Source organism: Rhipicephalus microplus, chromosome 6, assembly GCF_043290135.1.
Source record: "Rhipicephalus microplus isolate Deutch F79 chromosome 6, USDA_Rmic, whole genome shotgun sequence".
Classification (NCBI taxonomy): Eukaryota; Metazoa; Arthropoda; class Arachnida; order Ixodida; family Ixodidae; genus Rhipicephalus; species Rhipicephalus microplus.
In genome coordinates, this window is record NC_134705.1 from 106,091,025 (window position 1) to 106,110,521 (window position 19,497).

The 19,497-nt window shown below is 45.1% G+C and overlaps 1 protein-coding gene across 5 annotated transcripts in view; it reads left to right on the top strand.

Moving 5' to 3' along the window:
- The window catches only part of LOC142765408 (uncharacterized), a 228,458-nt gene that overhangs the window by 199,358 nt on the left and 9,603 nt on the right, over positions 1-19,497 (top strand). For 4 of the 5 annotated variants that reach the window (XM_075866375.1, XM_075866376.1, XM_075866378.1 and 1 more), the window contains 2 exons: positions 3,393-3,440; positions 4,539-4,565. In XM_075866375.1, coding sequence (XP_075722490.1) covers positions 3,393-3,440; positions 4,539-4,565 — 75 coding nt within the window. The remainder of the gene's footprint in view (positions 1-3,392; positions 3,441-4,538; positions 4,566-19,497) is intronic. The other variant, XM_075866377.1, reaches the window with a different exon arrangement.

The following is a 19,497-nucleotide window of genomic DNA, read 5'->3' on the forward strand; positions in this document are numbered from 1 at the left end:
CCACTCTGCCCTCTTCTTGTCTCTTAAGGTTACACCTACCATTTTTCTTTCCATTGCTCACTGCGTCGTCCTCAATTTAAGTTTAACCCTCTTTGTAAGTCCCCAGGTTTCTGCTCCGTAGCTAAGTACCGGCAAGATACAGCTGTTATATACCTTCCTCTTGAGGGATAGTGGCAATCTACCTGTCATATGACGTATGCATGTGGGATGTAGTGGCCAGATACTGCACCAGGGTGGCCAATCCTTCTCTGGTGAGGGAGTGCGTTCCCGGCGGTGGTTACCGGTGAGGCCGCACCCCAGGCCTCTTAATGCAGTTCCATCAACACGCGGATTTTTTTTAAATCCGGTTGGGGATTACGCGGCACCGGGATTTGAACCACGGACCTCTTGCGTGCGAGGCGGATGCTCTAACCACTACACCATCGCCGCACCTGTCGCCAAGGTTCGTCGCCAATGTTCGTCTCTAAATAGAAAAAGGTTGCTGCCTTATCCTCGGAGAAACGTGTTCCACCCTATGAAAATCAACATGGCTGCCTCCGGGTTAGCGAGGCAAGTAGGCTTAGCAAATGCATCGATTCTCGACTGATAAGGAGTACACGGCATTGAAAGTTACGAACAACGGTCCCGCTGAGCTTGATATTGAAGGAAAAGATTATAAAAACAAGCAGACGAGCCTGTAGTGATGAAAACATCGCGAAAGAGAACGACGGAGCAGGAAGGTTTTGTTCGGCCAGTGAGGCGATGGTCACTCTGAAAGACACAGATACTGCAGACCCCTTACTCGAAGAGTGCATGCTAGGCTTGCTGTATTTATTTCTCGCAGATTCACATAGTGTAGCGGCGTTATATATGCACTTACGGGGCCGCAGGTCACGAGATGTGCTTCGAAACCGTAGACTCGATCACAGAGAAACCATTCCGACTCAGTAGTGCAGCTTTGATAGATGTTCAACGTTATATAAGTAGCTGGAGGTGTGAGAGAGCCAGAGTCGTGAAGTAGGTGGTAGCTGGCGCCATCTGGAGGAACTGAACAATTACAAAAAAAGGTTGCTTGCGGCGACGTACGTTGTCATACCCACCATCACGGCTTCCTTGCGGATAATTTACGACTCACCGCATTCAGGATTTACTCACTGACACCGGACGCCTACTATATGCTGATGCAATGCATATAGCTAAAAACACACACTAGTACACATAGTGCGCATATAGGGTGAACTCAATGAACAAGAGCACAATGAACCATTATCCACAGCGGCACACACTCAGACGTGTTTACTCACTTTTCTTTCTTTATTGCTTGTGTACATACAACATTCACAAACAAGTGTACATCAAAGAAATACATGTTTACTCACGCCTTACTACGAAAACTCACACGCTTATATAGCAATGATTTTCGACTGACGTTAGTGGCACAGAATATAAGTAAGATTTTGTACACTTTTTTTACGTTTTCTGGCAATACCACAGCATGCGCACACGTAAATATGTTGTAACTGATGCTTAGATACACGGAGCTTTATTAACTGTTGCACAATAATGGACGGAATAATTACTAGAGCTTATCTGGTTTTTGCGAAAACGATTGCCCCAAGCCATGCATGGAATGCCCACGGCATTTCGAACGCTGCGCCATCTCTCGACCACTGCCACAGTTATTTTTTTTTCTTGACGCCTCCGAGAACGCAAACGCTTGCCGCGGTTTAGCCTTTTCGGAGGTAACGTCTTTTTATATTCTTCAACTTGATACTCGGAGAGGGAGCAGAATGCAGACCAGAAGTCTCCGTCGTGGTAGGGGTTCTGTGGTCGCGTAGACCTCGTTTAGTTGTTTTGTGTTAACGTTTTCTAATATTCTTTTTAGGTGCTTACCACAAGTGTGACCGTTAGCCATGGATACAGTACAACGCTAGCCCTTCAATGACAATGTTTTTGATGTGGTGACGACAGTCCTAATAGTGTACACGTACCTTACAACGCGGGTCTTGCGAGAGAAATAAGCGATTACCTCGATCCGACGGTATTTTTTCGTGAGCGATGGCAGTGGCTGTTGGTGTCGCGGCAGCTATATTACTTGAGTGGAGGAACTAGCGCTGCAGTGCGCAAATTTACTGTAACGTTATAGCATGCTGTGCCTACATATTTCTCTGCTTCAGATGCCTCTCGCAATTTGCCTCGCGTGTCAACTTGCAGTCATAGTGCGCGCCACAATTTTGTTGTTAGCGCTGTGGCTGTAGTGGTTACTATTACTCTGGATTTAGAATACTTTTTTCATAAAGGTTAGTGAGTGTTAGTACTTATCTGCTGTGCACAGCTGGTACTAGAAGTGCATTTTGTGTTGAGTTTCTGATGACAAATGAGAATCATGGACGAGAAAGGCATACTGCACGCGTGCATAATTCCGTCTTACCTCTCAGTGCTTTCATGGGCAATTCAAAACGCATGCGATTGAGAATTCGGTTTAACTAGCAGAATTCGTTGGTTTACTTTTCACAAAAGTGTAGTTATGACGATGTTTAAAACGTTTTTGATGGTTGTAACCCATTCTGGCGAATTCTAGGTAAAAGCAATCGCTCGCGACTAGCCGCGGCCGGCTAGGCTCAGCGTGCGCATGCGCGCGCGCATGACCCCCGTGATTGAGGAGAAACTTGAACACTGAAGGTGGAACGTTGCTCGTTTGGTGCTTGCCGCAAGAGGGCGCAACGGGTAAAGCGCCCGAAAGGAAGGAAGTCGCTGCGCCGAAGGAGAAACGGTGTCCGTTTCTCCATTCTCGCTCCTCTTTTTTTAGAGTGTAGTAGCTAAGGTACTCGGCTGCTGACTGGCAGGTCGTGGGTTCAAATCCCGGCTGTGGTGACTGTATTTCCGAGAGAGGCGGAAATGTTGTAGGCCCGCATGTAGGCCCGCGTGCGTTAAAAAACTCCAGCTGTTCGAAGTTTGCGGAGCCCTCCACTACGGCGTCTCTCATAATCATATGATGGTTTTAGGACGTTAAACTCCACATATCAATCAATCATCAAGCTCTGGCTTTATTCACAAAGAAAACAGATCGATTCTTTTTGTGACAGACTTATAAATAAGCAGTGGTACGTATTTTCAAACAAGGCCTTCAGCTTCTTGGAAACAACATATTATGGTAAATTTAAAATAATATTTTGCACTCAATGCAGATTCGTAAACACGCATTTCGCTTGCGCATTGTCTTTGCTTATCAGTTAAAACACCACATCAATAATAATGATCTGCGGGACAAACACTGGCGTGAAAAACCCAATTATTCTTTATGCGATAATTGGTTGGTGCTGGTTCATATGTTCGTCATAAAATTGATGTAAAGGGGTGGTTATTTTTCTTCAGTGTACTTGTTTTTGAGTATTGCGTTTTACCGTTTACAGCCTTCGTCTCCCCCAGCACCTGAATCAACCGTTGCTGGTCCAAGACGCGTAAGTGTCTTTTTTTTTTCATAATGCAGCGTATGTTTTCGTTATGAAGTATTGATCGTGCCGCATCATCTCGATCTATCTAGCATACTTGTTTTTTTTTTTAATATTTCTAATAAGCTCATGAAATAGAGCTGTGGTATCATGCTTTAGAAGTCATAGAGCCCTCTATTGTGAAAATAAACGCGAAAGAAAGCACATAAACGTTAGCAAACCCCAAGAACAAGCGCTGACACACTGCAAGCTATTCCCATATGTGTTTGCTTTTGTTCTAAATGCATTTTTTGGTAATTTTTGAAGTGTAAATAACCTACCTGCCCAGTAACCTACGCAGAAATTTGTATGCTCACCGATGGATACTTGTGCAATAACGCGTTTCCATGAAAGCACTGCTTTCTATTCTTTCGTGGCCATTTTACAGTTGTCGGTAGAGAAACTACTTCCTAAAAGAGCTGCGGCATTTCCCAAAGGCCGATAAGCTATCTCACAAGAGGTATAAGATAAAAGGCATGGAATCAAACATAATGTGTAGCAATACATATACAGACATATAAACAGAATATACTTATGCTTCGAATACACAAGAAAAAATTACCCAACAACTTTTTCATGTACAGCCACTGGTGATCCTCGAGAAACTCTGTATGCAGTCTGGAAAAAAAGTGGAAGCACAAAAACTCAAAATGTATCTTGAATTTCAGTCAATGTGGGCCAGTGAGCTTTGTAATCCACTGAATTTTTGAATATAAATAAAAAGAAGCACTAATCTTTGACAAGACACCTAGAGTAAATGCCAAATCCCTCTCCCCCCCCCCCCCCCAAAAAAAAAACTGGCCTACAAGCTCTGCAAAAGAACGGTTGCGTATTTCTTTATGGTCACTTGACGTAAAAATTATGCGTCATAAATCAGTCCTAATTAGCCAAAAAACAACGAAAGACTAACAAACAGATGGGACGTGGCGCTGCGGCATGTATCGTTCATTACTCTTGCCTTCGCTGTTTTTTGCCGTGCTATTTCGCATATGTAGTGCGATTGCTGATAATTTGCGCTTAATAAATCGCGTGTGTTATTTCTTCATTGTTTTAATAAAATCTTTCCAGCTTCCATGGTACCGAGAACCTAAAAAGGTAAGTTCACATTTGGCTCGTGTTTTTTGCAATTGATGCTATAACATCTGTGATATTTCAGAAAGATTCGCCCATAAAAACTTGTTGGCCCATCTCACCGCACGCTGCTCTGGAATGTTTTAGAACTTCGTGATTGCTTCAGGCAATTCTGTTTAGAATACGCGCACGTTAAGGCTCACGCAATAGAGCTTACGCCAGAAGCAGTGGTAGACTTGAAGGTCAAGGCGTGTATAAACGTTAAGAAATTTTAGAGAAAATGACTCACGGACCGAAGTCTCGGCTATGCATCATTATTATACGTTGAGTGTTGCTTGCTGTTTGTATTTTAGTTTGACTGGGCCAAAGTATGGCAAATTAGGAAGTTTAATCTTTACTGGCTTGAGTTTCATGCCCCTCTTCTTCAACGTCACTTGGCAGCAATGCTAACGGTGAAAAATGAAACCAAGCAAGAAACGAGATGATTGTAGTGAAAGTGACAATATCGTTCGGCTGTCTTGACAATTGCGTATTTGTAAATTTGCACAACATCAAGTGATCGGAATGATAAGAAATAGGTTGTTAGAATGCCGAAAAACCTGGCTCGTCCAAACGTTGGGGACTTCACTAATGAAATAACCTAACTGAAAGCTACAAATTATGAGCTACTTTCCACTGAAATATTTGCCTACGTGACGCCCTCAAGTTATAACAGGAGATACCTCCTAGCCATAAGGGAATGTTCAGAAATCCATTTAACAGCTAATGTAGAGAGTACGCTTGATCGACAGAATGTGAACAAAGCAATATTTCGTACATGAAGATGTCAATGAATCAACGACTCAATGCAGTTCAATTAACAAGGCCACTTCAATTCCGCCTTGTATTCAGATGCAGCACCATAAAACTACGCATATTGCCTCACAAGTTTGGCGCTGGTACCACTCTCCTCATGATAAAGAATGATATAGTAAAAGCTTTCCTATTTTGAGAGAATTACAATTTATTGTGTTGTGAGTACTTGGCAAGCGTACTCGTAATACTCGCAAAGGGGGTTCATGAGGCTCCCGTGATTCCTTTTCTGAGAAAGTAAAAAAATTTCTCTCACTCATGTTGACGTAAAAGTATAACGCGCAAGAGATCAAAATAAGAAGAGCGACACATTACGAACTAGACGTCATTAACTGGTGCGTCGTTTAGGTCTTCGAAACCATCTACAAAAAGCTCGGCGATACTTATTTACCTTAATCAGCCAGCACACCGAGAAAATGCTCGCAATGTTTCGCAGATGTGAACCGTGTACGTCTCTTCTCCCCATAATGATGGAAACTGGTGCACTGCGTGGCCGCAAATATCACAAAAATTATAGTACCCTAAATGGTACTTGGATGAAGAGTTACAAGAAAATTTATAATTTGCTCAAGAGGCGCTGTTCACCCTGCTTTCACCACGCCTGCGCTTTCCGCGCAGGCGTGGTGCTGTTATGTAGAGTTAAAATTTTTGTCCGCCATTCGATCATGTCACAGCGATGGTTAACGTGAATAATTCGTGACATGACGAGTTTCGAGCCTTGGCAGGAGGTAGCATACTGGGCTGCGAGGGAGGAGACCATGGCTGGAATCCTGTTTTATACGGAACGATCTTCAAGAGAAAGTTCTTACGAAATCAAAACAAGACTGAGCTGTGTGCTGCTGCCACTTGTTTTTGCTCACACTGCCCGCGGCTTCTTTGCATTCGCCAGGGGATTACACGCACGCTGGTGAAGATTTGCAACACCATTATGTGTCTGATACGGCATGCACTCAGCCTTAGGATATGGTGGACTATCTTTTCGATTGTCGAAAGTTTACAGCTTTTTGTATGTACCAATCTCTGCCAACCTGTGCACCTGACTTGGAGCCACTGGGTTGTCATATGCCTCGCGGGTACAGTACGTCGAGAAATAATGTGAAGTCGGGGAAAAGGCCTTTAGACTTGGAGGCTGTTTTTCGGTGTCAGTTTTTCGGTTTGCCTTTTCTGTCGTTGGAACGCTCTCGCTGCTTCGTATGCTGCTCCTATATTCCTCTGCTTGTCCTTAGGCCTTTTTATGCAGCTTCTGTAAAACATGATTACTATTCGGTACTTAATGGCTAAAGGTTGCTGAGGCAGACGAAGAGAGATGTTTTATTACTGCTTTTTTTCTCATTCACCGTTTTATTGATTCCACGTGAGTTTGTCTTGTAGGCTCGTGTGTTCAAATTTGAATGCACTTTAATGAACTCTAGGTGGTCAAAATTTATGGAGCCCTCAACTACAGCGTCTCTCATAATCATATGGTGGTTTTGGGACGTTAAAGCCCACTTATCAGTCAACGTGAGTTTACCGAGCTTTTAATATATCTTCGAACTTTTTCTCTGCGCTCACCTTTGGTAGATAATCTGGCGCTTATAAACGTCGGCTTTTTATATCTCCTATTCTATATGATCAATCTCAACGGTGGCATAATCTCTTTACCTATTGCTCTGAGATGGTCGTGCTGTTCAGTAAATATTGCGCTACTCACATACTGGTGGGCGTACCAAATTGCCGAATACGTTCGATCTCGGCGATGACATGAGTGATGGCCTAGCGCAGTTGGCTTCATCTTTCGAGCAGGGTCGCCATGACCCAGGCCAAGAACGATAACTCGAAAAATCACTGGTTGGCAGCGTCACGAGGCAAAGTGGGAGTCAACACGCCCAACGTCTACGAAGATCCGGGCATCGTCAATATGTAATTCCCCACGATATTGGCCACTGGTAGGATTAGTTGGGCCTCACATATCAGCTTTACTTATGATGGCTTCACAGAAGCCTTTGAGGCTGCGGATAGGGTCAATATCAAGGAAGTTCGCTCTGTCTCACCTTCTTAGGCTCTTTCTACAAGGTGTCATGGCTCCGAAATGTTGAAGGATGGACCAGCTACCGTGCCCAATGGCGAAACTCACCGGTGACTTCTTCTTTATTCTAAGACTGACATCTGATGATGTTGATGATGATACTTTTGCTTTGCTGGCACTCGCCCAAAAAGGGCGATCGCCAAGAACTGGGCGGCATGATCCTCAAGTTGGCTATTGATGCATTTAAAATCGTTAAAAATAATTTCAGTAAAAAGCAAAAACAAGTCATAAAATTATATGAAAATGCTACACGAGTTAGCGGTCAGGCATTCAGATAGTTTCGGAGCCGAAAATATTGTTACGGAAAAGAAGAGACACCGTAACGACGAGGCTGAGGATTAGATATATTCCAAACCAGCGGTAATGGCATGCCCGGTTCACCAGCGAGCGAGCGGAGACAACCCTTTGTCTTCCTCGTCAGGCACACACGCGCGTCGCCCCATAGAATATCAGTATACATGCATGTAGCATAACCCCCGGCGGCGCAAGCGCCGTCTCGGCGCATTTAGATGTCAACGTCACTAGGAGAGTTGTAGGGCTTCAAGCGCGCAACATGTACAATATCGGTAGCCTGTTGGGCACATGAAGGCAATGGGGTGGCAGGACCAATTTCATATGTTACAGGCGTAACCACACGGAGGACACGGTAAGGGCCTGTGTAGCGAGTAAGCAGTTTTTCTGACAAGCCAACTTGACGGGTCGGAGACCAGAGCAGTACCAAAGAACCGGGTGGAAAGTGTACGTCGCGGTGTTGTTGGTTATACAAGCGCCGTTGCTTCTCTTGAGAGGTCAGAAGGCGAGTACGGGTGATTTCGCGTGCGTGAGCGGCCCGAGTGATAGCGTCCATGGCATATTCACTGGTCGGTACTACAGGAGACGGTATGACGGTGTCTAGAGGCAATGTTGGTTCTCGGCCAAACAGCAGAAAAAATGGAGAGTAACCGGCAGTGTCATGGCGCGAAGAATTGTAGGCAAATGTGACGTACGGCAACGCGAGATCACAGTCGGTGTGGTTGGTAGAAACACACTTAGCGAGCATGTCTGTAAGAGTTCGATTTAGGCGCTCCGCGAGTCCATTGGTTTGCTAGTGGTATGACGTAGTCAGCTTGTGTCTCGTTTTACAGGACTGCAAGATGTCGGCTATGACCTTCGACAAAAAGGTGCGGCCACGGTCTGTAAGCAGCTGCCGTGGGGCTCCGTGTTGCAAAATCACGTCCTTGAGGAGGAAGTCGGCGACATCTGTGGCGCAGCTTGTTGGGAGAGCTCGTGTGATGGCATAACGCGTGGCGTAGTCGGTGGCCACGGCTATCCACTTGTTCCCCGAGGAAGACAAGGGAAAAGGGCCAAGTAGGTCCAAGCCAACGCGGAGGAACGGTTCTGACGGAATATCGAGTGGTTGAAGGCGTCCGGCGGGAAGTGTCGATGGCGTTTTGCGGCGCTGACATATCTCACAAGCCGCAACGTACCTTCTGACTGAGCGTGCAAGCCCTGGCCAGTAGAAGCGTCGGCGTATTCGGTCGTAAGTGCGTGACACACCAAGGTGACCAGCAGTCGGAAGGTCATGAAGTTCATGTAGAACTTCCGAGCGAAGGTGTTTCGGAATGACAAGCAGCAGAGGCGGTCCATCCGGCTCAAAACTTTGGCGGTATAATACACCATCGTGGAGCACGAACGAGCGATAGGACTGACTGGAAGATGGTGATTCGAGGCTCTCAATGATAGCACGCAAGGACGCATCATAGCGCTGCTCGTCACCTATGCATGTCACTTGCGAAAGGGAAAAGACGCAAGGCTCGGTGTCGGTGTCATGCATAGTGCTCGACTCAGCGACCGGGTAGCGCGACAGGCAGTCTGCGTCCTGATGTAGGCGCCCGGACTTGTACGTCACCGTAAATGTATACTCTTGGAGTCGGAGAGCCCAGCGCCCGATCCGGCCAGTAGGATCCTTCACTGACGTAAGCCAACATAGCGCATGATGGTCAGTTATCACAGTGAAATTAGTACCATATAAATATGGGCGGAACTTTGAGACTGCCCAAACAAGAGCAAGACATTCACGCTCCGTAATAGAATAGTTGCGCTCAGCAGCTGTGAGGAGGCGGCTAGCGTAGGCGACAACTCGGTCGTGTCCCCGTTGGCGCTGGGCTAACACGGCTCCGATTCCGTGACCACTAGCATCGGTTCGAACTTCCGTCGGAGCGAATGGGTCAAAGTGAGCCAATATGGGTGGAGTCGTCAGTAGCGTGATTAGGTGAGAAAAAGCAGCAGCTTGGTCGGTACCCCACGTAAACGTGACGTCTTTCTTTAGAAGCTCTGTGAGGGGTCGAGCGATGGTTGCGAAATCTTTCACAAACCTTCTAAAATAGGAGCAAAGTCCTACAAAACTCCGAACGTCTTTGGCTGACTGGGGTACAGGAAAACTGGTGACTGCACGAATTTTCTCGGGGTCCGGCTGCACACCAGAGGCGTCGACAAGGTGGCCCAGCACTGTAATTTGCCGGCGTCCGAAGCGGCACTTCGACGAGTTCAATTGGAGGCCTGCAGTGCGGAATATGTCGAGAATAGCTGACAAACGCTGAAGGTGGGTCTCAAATGTTGGGGAATATACAACAACATCGTCAAGATAACAAAGACATGTTGACCATTTGAACCCTTGTAGCAGAGAGTCCATCATGCGCTCAAACGTGGCTGGGGCGTTGCATAGCCCAAATGGCATAACCTTGAACTGATATAGGTCGTCTGGAGTTACAAATGCAGTCTTCTCTTGGTCTTTTTCGTCGACAGCAATCTGCCAGTAGCCGGAACGTAGGTCTATTGTGGAAAAGTATCGGGCGCCGTGGAGACAATCGAAAGCGTCATCGATGCGGGGTAAAGGGTAAACGTCCTTTTTCGTGATTCTATTCAGATGACGGTAATCCACGCAGAAGCGCCACGTGCCATCTTTCTTTTTAACGAGCACAACGGGGGACGCCCATGGGCTCGAAGAGGGTTCAATAATTCCTTTGGCTAACATCTTGGTGACTTCTTGTTGAATTATTTTACGCTCAGTGGCAGACACCCGGTATGGTCGCCGATGAATGGGATGAGAATCACCTGTGTTAATGCGGTGCTTGACGAGTCAAGTCTGGCCAAGTGGACGGTGGTCGACGTCGAATATGTCGCGGTATGAAGCCAGAAGGCGGCATAGCGCGGTTGACTTCTCAGGTTTGAGGTCCGGGGCGATCATGGAGCGTAAGGTCGCATCGAGGCACGTGACATCCTGCGAGTGATGTGGGTGCTCGGGACATACGTCTGCCGTAAAACAGGTGACGTGGTCGTCAATTAAGGGCCTTAGTGTGGCGACCGAAATTTTTTTGGGTAGCACTTGTTTTATGAAACCGAAATTGATGACAGGTAAATATGTTCGGTTAGAGGCCATGCTTACGACAGAGTGTGGGACAGTAATGTCACGCGCTAGGAGAACATCAGTAATCGGCGTCACGATATAATCACCGTCAAGCACGGGAGAGGGTGTTGCCAATTCGATGAATGTGAGAGCTTTAGGCGGTATCCGTAAGAAGTCAGTGGTGCACAAGCTGTTCGGGAGTTCAGGGTCAGATTCAGGGAGAAGAGGAAGTTCTAGGCAGAGAGTACCAGCGGCACAATCGATGAGGGCAGAATGCGTCGATAGGAAGTCCATGCCGAAGATTAGGTCGTGGGGGCAATTTTCAAGCACCGTAAATAAAACGGGAACATGGCGGCCGGCTATACTAACACGAGCGGTACACATTCCAGTGATGGCCACAGTTTCACCATCAGCGACACGGAGGGCTTTAGCTGCTGCAGGCGTGAGGACTTTTTTGAGCAGGCGACACAGATGAGCACTCATTATAGACACTTGAGCTCCGGTATCGACTAACGCCGTCAAGGAAATACCGTCCACATACACCTCAATCAAGTTCGTATAAGTGGGGAGCGTCAATGGAGGATTTGGATCATTCGCAAGCGATGCAGCACTACCTCCCGGAGCTGCATGATCTAGTTTTCCGTCCGAGAGGATCCACAGTTGACCGGCGACGGATAGCGGCGACGTTGAGGTGGCGGTGAACGAGCAGTGGAGCGGCTGTTGGGGATGTCGGAAGAAAGGTACACACGACTGGGTGAATACCGACGGGAGTCATCGTATGGTCGATTAGAGGAAAATTGACTCCAGTTTGAGGGCGTCCAAGTGCTGCGGCAGTAGCGGGAGATATGGCCAACTCGGTGGCAGCGGAAGCAGATCGGCTTGTCGTCTGCAGTTCTCCATTCCGCCGGATTGCGGGATCGCGGAATAAAATGTAAGTCATGGCGTGGTGCATTTGTTGTCATTGGTCTGGAGACGGGTCGGGACACAGAGCAGGCCACAGGAAAACCAAGCTTTGCAATTTCCTGCCTCACGACGGCTTGAATAACGGAGACCGGCGGAGGCGTTTCTGCGGCGCCATGATCGAGCGGATGTGGAGGAAATGTGCCGGACTTGACGCCTCAAGCTCCCGTCGAACTATTCGTGTCACGCTGTCCTGCATGGGTGGTGCGGCACCGAGATCGGTGCAAGTGGATGTAACAGCCGTGTTTGGTAGCCGCGTAAATTGAGGCAGAACACGGCGGCTTTTGGCCATTTCGAAGCGACGGCATTCCTTGATTGTCGTATCTACGGTCGTGACGTTATTGTAGACGAGCAAATTGAAGGCGTCGTCTGCGATGCCCTTAAGTATGTGGCCCACCTTGTCACTCTCTGTCATTTGCTCGTCGACTTTTCGGCACAACGCGAGCACATCCTGTATGTACGAGACATACGACTCTGTTGACGACTGCACACGAGTGGCGAGTTCTTTTCGCGCTTCTATTTGGCGACCGGACGGGTCCCCAAAGATGTCGCGTAGTCGCTCCTTGAAGGTAGCCCAGCTGGTGAGCTCGGTCTCATGGGCGTCGAACCAGACCCGTGGGGTGCCGTCCAAGTAAAATATTACGTTGGCGAGCATCATGGTAGGGTCCCATCGGTGTGTGTGGCTAACACGCTCGTACATACGGAGCCAGTAGTCGACGTCGAGCCCAGGTTGTGCGGAGAATGTACCTGGATCACGGGGGGTGGGCATCGTCAGGTATGTAGTGGCTGGAGCTACAGATGGAGACGCTGACAGGCTGTTGTCATTGGTAGCCATGGCCGGAGACTGAATGGTGCGGCCACTGCGAAGCTTCGTGGTGAAGACGGGGAACGTTCCACCTACACCAAATATGTTACGGAAAAGAAGAGACGCCGTAACGACGAGGCTGGGGATTAGATATATTCCAAACCAGCGGTAATGGCATGCCCGGTTCACCAGCGAGCGAGCGGAGACAACCCTTCGTCTTCCTCGTCAGGCACACACGCGCGTCGCCCCATAGAATATCAGTATACATGCATGTAGCAATATCAATAACAAAAATAGTCACAGCTTTGCCAGAAAGGCGAAATAATGAACGCGATAGCAACAAATTGAAAGGTCGCGCGCAGAATGGAAAGCAGATCGAAATACGCCCCGAATTTATCATGCATAAGTGACGTACGAACTGTACTTACATGTAGATTTATTGATTGCTTCGTGGGATTGAACGTCCCAAAACCACCATTTCATTATGAGAGGCGCCGCAGTGGAGGGCTCCAGAAATTTTGACCACAAGGGGTTCTTTAACGTGCACCCAAATTTGAATACACGGGCCTTCAACATTTGCGCCTCCATCGGAATTGCATCCGCCACAGACGGGATTTGAACCCGCGACCTGCGGGTCACCAGCCGAGTTTGATTGATTGATATGTGGGGTTTAACGTCCCAAAACCACTATATGATTATGAGAGACGCCGTAGTAGAGGGCTCCGGAAATTTAGACCACCTGGGGTTCTTTAACGTGCACCCAAATCTGAGCACACGGGCCTGCAACATTTCCGCCTCCATCGGAAATGCAGCCGCCACAGCCGGGATTCGAACCCACGCCCTGCGGGTCAGCAGCCGAGTACCTTAGCCACTAGACCACCGCGGCGGGGCTACTTACATATAGGAATGCACTCGAATAAGCGCTCATTTGTTACTTTGATGCGTCTGAAAATCACGCGCTTTTCGTAAACGAAGGCTTCGATGACTGTAGTGACTTTTGTGCACCCGGTAACTACAGCATAATCGTTCCAGGTAAAGCCCGAGACGAGGCAAGACGTACGACCTTCCCCTCCTCGCCAACGCAAGATAAGGACGCGTAAGGAAGCGTCGCTCCTCTTCTCTAAGCCGGGCAAAGTACGCGTAGGAGATTAGAGTGGGCGCTGCCGTGAAGTGTGGCAACATGCGCTCGTTGCGCCATATTGCTGGTATTGGTGAAAACACAATTCTCCCCCGAAGTTCTCGTGAGCAACGGTAAGTGGTAGATATAAGTAGCTTGCCGTTTGAACGGTGAAGATGTCCTCCAGAGTGGAACGCCACGCTTTCACGCCACGCTTTCACGCCACAGAGGTCCCACGTTCCAATTTGCACGCCGGGGTGTTCTTCTGGATTTTTTTCTTGCTTTTTCATATATATATATATATATATATATATATATATATATATATAAATATATATATATATATATATATATATATATATATATATATATATATATATATATATATATATATATATATATATATATATATATATATATATATATATATATATATATATATACGTATGAGATATAACAGACAGTAATTCCAAGGAATGTACAGGGGAAGTTATTAGAACCAATGTATAGTAAATAAGAAGAAAGAAACGTGGATAAAAAAATTTACCAGTCGTGAGCAAGAATCGAACCTACGTATACATACACGGTACTTGACATCGATGTCGACGCCCACGTCGACGCCGACGTTGACGCCGGCGGCGAAATCTAGCCGAGAGTGGTCGTGTAATGCTATCGCAATAATAGATTAACAAGGTAATCTTTTTGTTACCATTATGTGCGCACGCATATAAGAGCAAACTTCCCTGTGGCAATAACCTAATGTAATCACTCCAGAGGATAAAATAGTGTGACATTTATTTTCAAACCTACTGTCAAGTGATTCGGCCAGGTATCTTTTTATTTGATAAAAAATATTAGTTGGAGAATAAAAAGAAATAATCTGTTGTTTCCGATTCCTTGCAAAAGAGACATAACAGAGATGCTGTGAGTACAGATTCATGTAAATAAGAATTCAGGTGCGAAATTTTGCATCGTCATCTGGTGATTGTAATTTTTAACTGCCGAGATATGCACCACTCTTTGTTCTAGCAAAATCTTACATGTACGAAGTCTCTGACTTTATCCGCTGACTTTATCCTCTGATAATTTGTCTATTTCCTTGTGCAAACAAGCATTTCTATATCTGAGTGTGTTACATAAGCGAAATCACGTCAAATAGGTACGAGTGGTCTGCTTCAAGACGCTTTGGCTAACGAATCTGTCATCTCATTCAGATAAATCCCGCACTGGCCAGCTACCCATATCAAATGGAATTTTCTCAGGTTTGCGGGCAATAAACTACTAGTAATACTCATTATTGCAACATTTTTTTGCTGATAATAGTGCTGTACATACTAAGAAAAAATCAGTAAGGGTGACTGCTTCTGATTTGCTTGCAGGAAGGTTAGGAAGTTCTAGAATTATCGCAAATAGTTCAGCAACGATTATAGTTGTATAATATTGTAATCGAACTGAAAAAGACTACATGAGAGAAATACGGAAGATGCCTACAGTAGCCTTTTCCTTTAATATCGATGCATCCGTCACAATAATGTTGTTTATGGACAGATGAGTCAACTAATTTAGTAACTGTATATTTGATTGCATTTATCACATCCTTAAAATTAAATATTTGCGAATTAATGTGATAAATGCAGGATTGCATTTATCACATCCTTAGAAATATCATGCATACGTGCTGTCTTAAGGCAACAAAACATATTGCTCTGTGCTTGTTATCACCCACAAAATGCACCAACTTATTTCTGCGATGAACTTCATGACGTTCCTAATTTTCTTGTCTCAGCATTTCCCCACTCTCTTTTGCTTCTCCTGGGTGATTTTAATTTTCCTAAAATAAATTGGGCTTCGCAATATCCGTCTGTTGTTACTTATTTTTTATTTACATTTCATCTACATCACCGTAAGACATTGCGTAGGGGAGGTACACACAACCATTTGACTACGTAGTTTCAATCGAAACAATAGTTACCACAAATACAACAGCAATCAAGATATTTTAAGAGAAGAAAAAAAAAACACTCGAATATTGGTGAGCGAAAACAACGTCGCAGTCATGCATTTGGTAACACCTACACGCTTCGAGACAACAAATTATTCTTAGTGGCAGAGATATTGTAGGCGTTGTTACAAGGAAGAAAAAAAGGATTCATTATCAGTTTCATTGACGAGATCACCTGGTAGACGGTTCCATTCCTGTACTGTTTTTACGAAAAAAGAACTACCGAAAGAGTGGGTTTCATAGCAGTATCCTAATATTTTTCGTGAACGTTCTTGATGATTAGAGACGTACGTCGGTGTGAACAGATTCTCGAGAGAGTTAATAGCGTTGCCGTTATATTATATACTACGAAGAAATTTAAGCCTCAGTTTCTGCCTCCATACCATCAGTGTCTCCCATTTCAATGCTCGTTTCATTTCTGTGATGCTTGCAAAGGAATTAGAGTTGTTGCTAACAAATCTGGCTGCTTGGTTTTGAACTTTTTCCAGGGCGTTAATCAAGTACTGCTGATGGGGATCCCAGATTACGCAAGCATAATCTAGAATAGGTCTTACATACATGAGATAAAGGGTTTGTTTCAAGGTCTGTGAAGCTTGCCGAAAACTTCCGTGTATGAAATATAGCATCCGGCCTGCCTTGGTCACAGTAATGTCAATGTGTTTATTCCACTTGAAATTGTCGGAAAATAGACGCCCAGATAATTATATTAGGATTCATTGCTAACTATTGAATAACGTATTTTGTATGTTGTGTCTAGTTTACTAATCCAGTTGGTGAATGATACACAGCGACATCTGCGGACGTTTAGACTCAATTCCCATTTTCGGCACCACGTTAATACACGGTAGAGATCATGCTGCAGAATTTCAGCATCCTTGTGCGATTTAGTCACTCTAAACACTATACAATCATCTGCGAATACCTTAATGGGAGAGGTAATATCATCAACTATGCTATTGATATAAATCAGGAAAAGCAAAGACCCTAATATGCTCCCCTGTGGTACACCGGACGTAACGGTTACCGCAGATGATTTTGAGCCGTTAAGCACTACGTTCTGCTGTCGATCGTTTAGCTAGTTATTTACCCAAATGATAAGATTAAGGCTTACGTTTGCAGAGAGCATTGCAAATTCTAACAGATTGTGTGGGGCGGTATCGAAGGCTTTCCGGAAGCCAAGGAAGACTGCACCTACTTGAGCGGCACTGTCTATAGATTGTGCGAGGTAATGCTGAAATTCTACTAGTTGAGTTACGCATGAGCGTCTATTTCAGAAACCATGCTGAGATGAAGTGAGGAAGTTGATTGACTCTAGGTATTTAACTGTTTCACTGTATATGATGTGCTCAAATAACCTATAGCAAATTTCTGTTAGCGAGATGGGCCTATAATTTTCGACAAGGTTTTTATCACCTCATTTATGAACCGGGATAACGTTTGCAACTTTCCAGTCATGTAGGACAACTCCAGTATTTAGTGTAATTTCATATATAACGCATAAGTACTTTGCAAGGACGCTGTGACAGTTTTTAAGAACAAATGGTGATAGACCATCTGGTCTAGCTGCTTTAGTTGTATCTATCGGTTGTAACAAGCAATCAACACCAGTAATGTCGACCTCCACGTCTTTCATGGAAGGCCATGTGACTGGAAGCGCCCCCACATCGCCAGGCGTGCTTTGAGTAAAAACTGATTTTACTGGTTCGTCTACTGAAAGCGACTCTTTTATTAACTTGTGCCTAAATTTTATTCTTACGGAACTTGTTCCTGGACCTACTAGAACTAGCGCTACTTCGTCAACTACTCTCGACCTCGTACTCGTCAACGACCCTAACTTAGTACACTCAATAACTTGTTTACCCGGAATAAGCGATCACTGTCTTTTACACTTTTTTGTGAAGGCCCACGTCATACGCCAGAAAAGCACTCCAAAATAAATCAGAAATCATGCGAGAGGTGAATACTCAGCAAATAATAATGAGCCTGCACTGTTCAATGAAGAGTACATGCCAGAATTTTTCAGCCGTACCGTAGAAGATAATTGGAATTTGTTTAAAAAAAAAGCCACGTCACTTGTTGCTATATATTCCACTGCGCAGGCTTCCTTTTGGTTTTCGACGACACTAAAAAGGTTTCAGTCGAGAAAAAACGCCTCTTTCGCCTTCCGAAACGAATTCAAACATCTATTCGTTGGAGTTCCTATTTTCACGCACTGCGTGCATATCGCATCACGTGAAAAGAGGCAAAAGCTGTTTTTTTTCTACTTATCTACCATCACTTCTTTCTACTATTGCATAAAAATTTTGGAGCACTATTCAAATAAAAAAGATAACTAGCATATTTTTTACCGCTTCTGATGGCTGCGCATGAGCAATGAAGAATGTTGCATGGTACTAAATGACACTTTTGCAAAATCGTTTTCTGATAGCTATATTGACATGGAGCCACACTTGTAAAAAAATGATTTTTCCCCATGGATTGATTCACTTGTAGTTGATTTTGCGGGTACTTTAAAATAATTCATGGTTTGAAACTATCGTCTTCCTGTGGCGCTGGTGAAATTATTTCCAAGTTCTTGAAGAAGACTGCTTCGGACTCCTCTGTATTTCTTATGTACATTTCACCCAGTCTATTGAGTGCCCATCTGTGCCTGCAGATTGGAAGGTGGGGAAAGTGGTGCCTCTGTTTATATCAGGTGACTCGCATTCTCCTCTCAATTCCAGACCCATTTCGCTCACTAGCATTCCTTGGAAAATCCTCAAACATGTCGTAATTACTAACCTCGTTTCATTTCTTGAATCCAACACATTTTTTACTTTATTCCAGCATGAGTTTCGCAGAAACTATTCCTGCGAAACACAACTTGTATCGTTTATGCATAACATTTCATCCTCCTTAGATAAAGGACATGGTATTTACTGCAATTTGTAGATTTTTCTAAAGCTCTGGACAAGGTGTCTCACCGCTAATTACTTCTTAAACTTAGTACTCTTTATATTGACCCAACATCTTAAAGTGGATAGAATGCTTTCTAACCAACCGTATTCAATTTGTGCATTATATTATAAAAGGCGTGTCGAAAAAAGAGGTGAGGGTAACATAGATTGATATCAGCGTTGAGAAAGAACGCAGGAAGAGGAAAAGTTAACCACAGCAAAGCTTGCGTAGTATGTGATAAAAATCTGTCGTAAAATGAAGTGAGGATGATCAGCAGGGAGATAAGGTGCGATAAGGTGAATTGTGTAGCCTTGTATAGTATGGCAAGGTGCAAGGGGTATTGTGAGGGAAGGAGCAGGAGGGAAATGACAGGCAGGGATCTTAAAAAGTCTACAACGACCACTATATTTTTACCCTACATTGGGGCCAAGGTTGAGGGAGTTAGGAAGAAGGAGAGAGAGACAGCAGAGCACGCGGGCTCTAAGTCGCACTTCACAGCCATCATAACACTATTAGTCTATCACCACCGGTCGAAGTTTATTACCTTCCTTGAAGCTTAGAGCTGCTTTTGTCGCCTTCATCCACGATGACCTCTCTAGAGGACATTCTAGAATGGCGTCCGCTGTCATCAGTCGGCGATCTATGTAAACTAACAGGGCGGGAAGTGATTTTATTTGCGTATAGTAGCATGGGCAGTCGAAGAGGATGTGCTGTAGCGTCTCCTCGCTACCACAGTTGTCCAAGACCGGATTGTCAGTTATTTCAATACGAATAGAAAATAAGGCATTGCAAGGGCGTAGTACCACAAAAGTGTGGCACTGGTACAGTTCCAC